General features: G+C 61.1%; 1 protein-coding gene across 2 annotated transcripts; it reads right to left on the bottom strand.

Annotated features, from left to right (window-relative positions):
- Window positions 1-2,032: 2,032 nt before the first annotated feature.
- SOX3 (SRY-box transcription factor 3) lies at window positions 2,033-3,364 on the bottom strand. 2 transcript variants are annotated; one of them, XM_057718674.1, is made up of 2 exons: window positions 2,358-3,028; window positions 2,033-2,276 (listed from the first exon to the last, which is right to left on the bottom strand). In XM_057718674.1, exons 1-2 carry the CDS (start codon window positions 2,936-2,938, stop codon window positions 2,033-2,035), a joined length of 825 nt encoding a protein of 274 aa, XP_057574657.1. In that variant the 5' UTR covers window positions 2,939-3,028. The 2 variants fall into 2 exon arrangements, with proteins under 2 accessions (XP_057574657.1, XP_057574656.1); XM_057718673.1 differs by having other exon boundaries at window positions 2,033-3,364.
- Between the last annotated feature and the right edge of the window lie 4,498 nt (window positions 3,365-7,862).

Raw genomic sequence — 7,862 nt, 5'->3', positions numbered from 1 at the left:
CTGTGCGGTACGGTCTTGGGTAAGGTGCGGGGGGTGGGGGAGGGGTGGTGCTGCCTTCCCTGGGAGACCCGACCTTTCTCGGAGAGGCGTGGTGAGCTTAGTCTCCGGGATCCGCAGTGATGTGTAAAAAGCGGGCACGACCCCCGAAGCCGCAGAAAGCCCCCGCCCCTCCCTTCGAGGTCCGCCCTGGCTCGCAGGTGAATGGCCGGCCCGCACAAAGGAAGCCTGTTGGAAATGTGGAATTCGGACCAATTTACGGGAGATTCTGTCGCCCAGAGTCCAGCAGACCTCAAGCAAAGAAACCTGTGGTCAGGAGTGGATGAGGATAAAAAACAGTACACCAGGCCGCGCTTATTGGAAAGCCCGAGTTTAGTTATTCTGGGATAGCGAGGTAACAGGATTAGAGGGATTAAGGAAATCACCTCAAACAGCTGAGGAGGGGGTAAAAAAACACTGGTTCTATTTGTTTTCTTCCTAGGCCCCAAACAGATACACTGGGGCCGTGTGGCCAGGCGCGAAAAGAAAGGCCTTTCGGGGGGCACAGTGGAATGCCCAAGGGTCAGGGATGCAGGGAGAGTGGGGGCAGGGAGGGAGTCGAAAGCGGGCTCGAGGCTTGGGTTGAGAGTGAGTCTCTTCTAGAAAACAAGTCAGTGGACTGTGTTGACAGGTCAAAAAGAGAAAGCCATCCGAGGAGTTGGAGAGAGCTTTTAAAATCTAAGGTGGACTTTTTAAAACCACACCTTCCAGTGTTGAATGCTGGCTCCGGCGCTTCAGCCACCACGGTTGAAATGTACTCGTTGCCTGCTAGGGATTCCTGTAAGCATTTACGTTTAATAGGCTAATTGAGATTTCCGAAGGGTTTTCGTTTTGTAAATCGTTCAGCTTGGCTCGAGTGTCTTCCGGCCCCAGTGCACAAAGGTAAATGTGCCCCTTTGGGGGCCGGTTTCGGCGGCCGCAGCGGCCCTCCCCGCCCCGCGTGGCCGCCGCCGCGATCAACAAGTGCGTGGCTCGCTCCAGCCGGAGTGTGCTCGCTCCCCGGAGACGTTTCCCAGGAAGACAAATCGCTTTCTCTTCGGAGTTTCAGTTGAAAATATCGGGAACCGCTGTGTCTGGGATCACGAGTAGTTACAGAAAATCCATTTCAGATCATGCTTGCCTCCCCCGAGCCCCCCACCCCCGGCCCCGGGACGGGACCACGGACGTAAAAAGCGAGGGATGGTCCCCTCTCTAACCCGCACCTAAAGTTTCAGGCCCGCAAAATTACCAGGACTCCATTATGTTGGTTATAAAATTTATTGATCTCTCATTTAGGAATTAAGAGTAAAACCTTGAAGAACCTGAAACAAAATAGCCCCTTATCCCTACCACCCAAACGAAATCCAAATACATTAGCGCGACGAAATATCAAACAGATCACGGCAGAAATCACCAACTCAACAGCCTAAATGCGGACTGGACAGAAGCTGTCCCGCCGCCAGGGGCAGCGAGGCGGGAGACACACGCACATCTGGCTATAAATTAACCTCGGCCTGGGCTGCCGCGCCGCTCCGCGCGGTCAGCACTCCCCCCACCAAAGCCCACAAGGAAAACAGATGCAACGCGACTGGGGGAGGAGGCGTTGCAGTTCCCAGGCCAGCCTCACCCGAGAGTACGTTTCTCCCATTCACTCACTCCTCCGCTAACAGCAAACTAACGAGACAACATTTTCGAATGCAACAGAAAAACCCAGGAACCCAGGAGGAGGAGGAGCGGGGCTGCTTTCTCTTTGCAAACAACACAGCGATTCCCAGCCTACAAAAGGGGAGGGAGGGGCAGCGGCGAGGGGCCGGCGAGCTCGAGAAAGTCCCATTTCCGCCGCTCCGGACCCCTTTTTGCTTTTGTACAAAACCCGACAGCTACAGCAAAACTTTCTGTCCTCCCCATCATCGGTACAAGGCAACAGTCCCAGGCAAGCAAAGCTAAACAACAAGGCGTCCCAACTCGGGGGTGCGGGGCGGGATGGGGCGGAGGGGCGGCGAGCGCGGGCCGGCGCTCAGATGTGGGTCAGCGGCACCGTTCCGTTGACGGCAGTCCCGGCGCCCTGGTAGTGCTGGTGCACGCTGTGCAGGCGGCCTCCCGGCAGCGGCGAGGCGGCGTCAGCCGCGTCCCCGCCGGGCGGCAGGTACATGCTGATCATGTCGCGCAGGTCGCCGAGGCACGCGCGCTGCGAGTGAGACGCGATGGCGGGCGGCGGCGAGCTGGGCTCGGTCTTCACCACCGTGCCCATGGGGCCCAGGCTCATGGCGGCGGCGGCGGCGGCGGCGGCGGCGGCGGGCTGCTGCCCGTAGGCGGCGGCGGCGGCCGCGGCGGCGGAGGGCGCCATGCCCCCGTAGCCCGAGGCGGCGGCGGCGGCGGCCGCGGCGTTCATGTAGCTCTGGGCGCCGGGCGGCATCATGGGGCTGTACTGCAGGCCGGCCATGTCGTAGCGGTGCATCTGCGGCAGCGCGGGCGGCGGCGGCGGGCTGCTCATGGTCGCGGGCTGCGCGTAGCCCAGCTGCTCCTGCACCAGCGAGTACGCGCCGTTGGCCCAACCGTTCACGTGTGTGTACGTGTCCAGCCGCTGGCCCACGCCCACCGGGCTGCTGGCGGCGGCAGCGGCGGCGGCGGCCGCGGCGGCGGCGGCGGCGCCGGGGGGCAGCAGGCCACCGGGCAGGGAGTACTTGTCCTTCTTGAGCAGCGTCTTGGTCTTGCGGCGCGGCCGGTACTTGTAGTCCGGGTACTCTTTCATGTGCACGGCGCGCAGCCGCTTGGCCTCGTCGATGAACGGCCGCTTCTCGGCGTCGGTCAGCAGTTTCCAGTCGGCGCCCAAGCGCTTGCTGATCTCAGAGTTGTGCATCTTGGGGTTCTCCAGGGCCATCTTGCGCCGCTGCCCACGGGACCACACCATGAAGGCGTTCATGGGCCGCTTCACGCGGTCCTGATCGCTGCCCCCGCCGCCACCGCCGCCGCCGCTCGCGCCACCGCCGCTGCCGCCGCCTGCGTTCGCGCCGCCGGCTGCGTTCGCGCTACTCTTGCCAGCGCCGCCCGGGGCTGCAGGGCCGCCCGCGCCTGCCGCTGGGGTGGGTGGCCCCACAGGGTTCTTGAGTTCAGTCTCCAGCAGGCTGTACATGGCCGGGGCGGGAAGAAGGTGCGCCAGGGTGGCGGGAGGAGAAGGCGCTCCCGGGGCTGGAGCGGCCACGGTGAAAAGGCCTGGGGACTCCGTCGGAGGGGCGCTTGGGGGCCGGTGGGCCAGCTGGTCGGGCAGGAAGGGCAGCCTTGCCGAAGTGCTCCGCGCCAAGTCAGCGGGAACCCGCAGGCTACTCGCACCTGATGCGTTGTCTCGAGCTGGTCGCTTTCGCTGTCTGGCCGGGCGCTCGCCGGGCCTCTTATATACCTGCTCGGATCCCCCGGGGTTGGGGCTCGGTCCGCCCCTCGCCACCGGGAGGCCCGGTGATTGACAGGCTCGCGGTGATGGGCCCTGGCCAATCATCACGGAGCCCCCATTCGGCCCCGCGGGGAAAAAAAAAAGTTCGGGGGGTCCTTTCGTTCACCCCCACGCCCCTCTTGGGCCCGATGACGCGATGATAGTTATTCGGGAGGCGGGAGTCCCGGAGAGCCGCTCAGAGACCACCAATTAGGGTCTCAAAAAGTTTGAAAGAACGAAACTCGAGGAGGTGACGGGGGATGGGGGGCGCGCGAGCAGGTTTGGGGGGAGGGGGCAGGGGGCGCCTACGGGGTTCAGAAAACAACTTTGCAGCCCTGTCAGGGCCGAGGGGCGTCCGGTCCCGGGGCCACCCTGCTAAGCTTCCCACTGTCTGCACGGAGGTCCTCCGACCGTTTCTGCTGCCAGCGCTAAGGACACTGGGCATCAAGCTACCCAGGCGGGCTTGGGGACTCAGGGCGCAGGGGAGGAACCCCGGGCTGCGGCTCCGAGAAGCCCTCCCTGGAATCAGCCCCTGTTCAGCCGGACCCTCCGCCGGGAAGCCCCAAGCCAGCGCGCCCAGGACATAGCAGGGGGTCAAGGACCGGGGCACGGGAGACAGGCTTCGGGACCGCGGAGCGCACGGGGGCTGCGAGGCTCTCGGTGGTTTGCGGGAGGGCGAGCAGTCAGACGCCCGCTGCCCGGGCCGGGCGGAGGCGCTCCCCTGCGGTGGTGCGAGGAGTGTGTGGGGGGCGGAGGGGGCGAACCGGCCTCCGCTCTCTTCTCCGGGCCCCCGCTTAGCGGCCCCTTTTTGTCTCTGCTCTCTGGCCATTTCGGTTTTTCCAGTCCGATGCCCCTGAGGGGGAGGGTCGGGCCCCTTGGAAAATCCGTTTTCATGGCAACACAGAGCCTCTCCAAGTGAAAGAAAAGTTTCTTGGAGGGGGGCACGGTGGCCGGAGAGGAGCCGAGGCCGTCCTCCGGGCGAACCGCCGGGCCCCCTCCACTGGCCGCGCACCTGCTAGGACCACTGAGCGCTGGTCTCGCCGCGCAGCCGCGCCGCCTCCCCGGGGAGCAGCTCTGCTAACGGATTCCGTCCTTCTCCTTTTTTTTGTTTTACAGCCTTTCTGACCGGATCCTCGAGACTCAGAGCGCGACACTCACCCGCCTGTCGGGTTGTCTGCCAAAGACTAGCGGCGCGGGAACCCCGGCTGCGGGGAGAGGAAACCCTAACTATAGCCGCCGCCAGCCCAAGCGAGTGGCACAGCCTTTGAAACACCCGAAGCCGCCCAGGGCGACGGGTGGGAAGGAGAAACCAGCCTGGCAGAGGTGGCGGAGACAGAAATAAGGTGTTTGCACGTGTGCCGCCCCCCAGCCTCGTGGAAAGATGGGCAACCAAAAGAAAGGCGTAAATCCTAAGTGTGAAAAAACCCCCAAGCCTAGGCTTTTAGCTCCTTAGTGCTAATGCAAGACCCGGCGATACTGGGAAGCCTACACGCCAGGAACTTCCCCCTTTCTTGCACAAATTTTCAAGTAAGCCGTTGGGGCTTGGGGGACGCAGAGCCGGCCAGCCCGCCCTGGGGCCGGCGGACCGCTGGCACCAGAACCCCGGCTCCCAGCAGCAGCGTCTCCTGGAAGTTTGGGGTCTCGAAACCCGCCCCTTAAGTTTGGATTCCACCTGATCTACGTTTTCTTGCTCATCTGGACGGGAGGAAGCAAACATATACAGTCAAGGGTTGCGATCATTTGAATGGGTGTACGGATTTAGGGTTTTGAAGTAAACTAAATGGAATGGTTCTGTGTGTGAGTCGTGTGTGTGTGCTCGCGCGCCCGCGCGCGCACGCTTGCACGGGTATGTATACTTAAGCTGACATGGACTGGAAGGCATGTCTCAGAAAACGGAATGATAATCCCCACCTGCACCTGTTTTCTTGCCAAACTGGCTGACACAGTCAAAACTGCCTAGGCAAACCCACCTTCTCCCAAAGAAGTCAATGTGCAGTAGCCCTGCCCTCCTGCCGCCTTCTCCAGATGCCCTCTCGGGTTCTCTGGGCCTCTGAGGCTGTTGCTAAGTGAAGCGCGTTTTAGGAAACTACCCAACCGACGCGCGGCCTGGCGTCCAGTATCCTGACAGATGTCAGGATTCTTTCCAAGTTTTAGGACCCAAGTAAGCCGTTGTGGTGACAGCGCCTGGGCTGCGTATTTCCCTAGGCAAGGGATGCGGTGCCGGGCCTGCACTCCTCCCCGCAGCAGATTAACCGGGGAACTAGTCACTGCTCCCAGCTGTTTGTCACTTGATCACACCTATCCCGCGGTTTAGGTAAGCTCATTTTCACATTACGTCCTTCTGCCAGATTTACGGCAGTCTTGCTAGGATCAGACATCCTCTCCCACACTCCGGGCTTCCCTCGGAGGCCGTGATTAAACCGGTCTCTGCCTGGTAGCTCTGGGGTGGTCTGTACAGCCCCAAGTAAGAGTCACGCCGAATTATCTTCGAAACATTTCGGAGGAAACGTTATCAGCCTAAACTACCATTTCAATAATCAAGCGAGGTTACCGTTATGGGAGTGGGGAGATGGGGGCAAGGCTGGAAGGTAACCCGTTCTCTTAGCCGACTAACAGTACCGGCGCAGGCATCAGCCGAGCCGCGCCACCTTGGCTGAGGGTCGGGAGTAGTGTCGCGGCAGGTACTACGGCCCGAGGGTCCTCGGTTCAGGCGGGGCTTGCAGGGAGGCAAAAGGGCCAGCGGAGCCCGAACCGGTGTCTCCGACACGCACCCTGCACCCAATGAGGAAAGCAGAGGGACACAGTGGGATTCAGGACCAGTCCTTTCCACCCTCTGCCGGAGAAGAGAGCGTGTTCGGCAGCTCTCTTGCCCTTGGGGCCTTCGGGAGCCCGTGGGCGGAATACGGAGGCCCGGACGGCGGGCTGGGAACCCGGCCAAGCACCCCCTTCCCATTCTCCCCGCCCTCCCAAGAGAGCTCGGGCTGCCTCGGATTGGAGCTGGGCTTGGGGCTTCCAGGACCCAGGGCGCGGCAACAGCGCCGTTTGTTGGCTTCAGTTGGAAACTTCACCCAGAGGCGCCCCTTCCCTCCCTGCGGGGCTTCGAGGTAGCCCCAACCCTCCAAGGAGAGGCAGCTGGCTTCGTTGCGTGGCAGAAGTGGGGTTCGCCTTAGAGGGCCAGTTATGGCAAAACTCGGGGGACCCAGGCTGTAGCGTGGGTGGCCCGGCTGGCTCCGGGTGCCCAGGGCGCTTCCACTCTGCCTTCCTCTGGTTTCGAGCCTTGGCAGAAATCCAGTGTCCCAAGAGCGTCATATCTGCAAAGTTAACTTTTAGCAGTTGTGCCTTAGAGCTCCTGGTAGAGAGCCGAGCAGGGGAAGGGCTGTCCCAGTACTCGCGCGGGGGTGCCCGCGTGGATCCCTGCTCAGCAACTGCTCAAGGGGGACCTTTTTCTGAGTCTGTGGCTCAATTAGGACCGCGCCTCTAGGAAGAAGCGCCCTTTGCGTGCTGGGTGGGATGGGATGGGTGTGTAACAGTGTCCGCTCCGGGGGCTGAGGCCTGACAATAGGGTCGAGTGTTCGCCTTTTTTCAAGTGCAGCCGAGCCTAGCGAGGGGGTCTGGCTTTGAGAAAGTGCGAAAAACTTATCCTGGCCCTCAGAGACGCTTTACTTTCCAGAAAGGGGGAAAAAGTTTGCTTATTTAGAGTGTTTTCCCTGTTTCTTCCTTGAGAACAACCCTTGACTATTTACTTTGACTCCTGGCCAAGAGGGTGTATTTAAGCCACAGATAGGGGGCCTTGAGCAAGAAATCAGAGGCTTGGGTCTGTTGTAGAATCATCTCCTGTAAAAGGTCGGAAAGGTCACCAGCACTCCGACGGGGGTGGAAGAGACAGCATAGCACCTTCCAGCTCTCGAGTTCTCAGTTTGATCCTCCTCCCCCAGCCCGCAGCACCTCTCCCCTCTCCCCCTCCTCCCGCCCCCCGCAGCTCCCAATGGAAACACTCGTTCTTACAGGTCTGGGAAGGAGCTGAAGATCCTAGGTTGGCGGTGCAGTTTGCAAACAATAGCCTAGTTGATGCTCTCCTAGGAAAGGTTACTAGGAGGACCGAGGTGGGTGGTGACACGGTCCTCGAGGTACCAAAAAGTCTCCTGTGGGCGGTACAACTGTATTCTATTGCACCTTGGAATAGCCCTTTTTAGGAGGGAGGGTGTGCTTTTTGAGAGTTTCTGAATTCGATTCCCTTGGTTAGCTGAGCCGTACTTGGTAGATACTGGGAATCCCCTTGGCCCACACCTGGCGAGTCCTTTCACCCGCTGGGTATGACGATATGAATGCCAGCTCTCTTTCCCTAGTTGCGGAGCGACTACAAGGAATTTGACAATCTTTGCCCTCGGCGCCCTCTCGCCGACCTCACAACCCGAACACT

Source organism: Hippopotamus amphibius, chromosome X, assembly GCF_030028045.1.
Source record: "Hippopotamus amphibius kiboko isolate mHipAmp2 chromosome X, mHipAmp2.hap2, whole genome shotgun sequence".
Classification (NCBI taxonomy): Eukaryota; Metazoa; Chordata; class Mammalia; order Artiodactyla; family Hippopotamidae; genus Hippopotamus; species Hippopotamus amphibius.
This window is presented reverse-complemented; position numbering and strand designations above follow the sequence as displayed.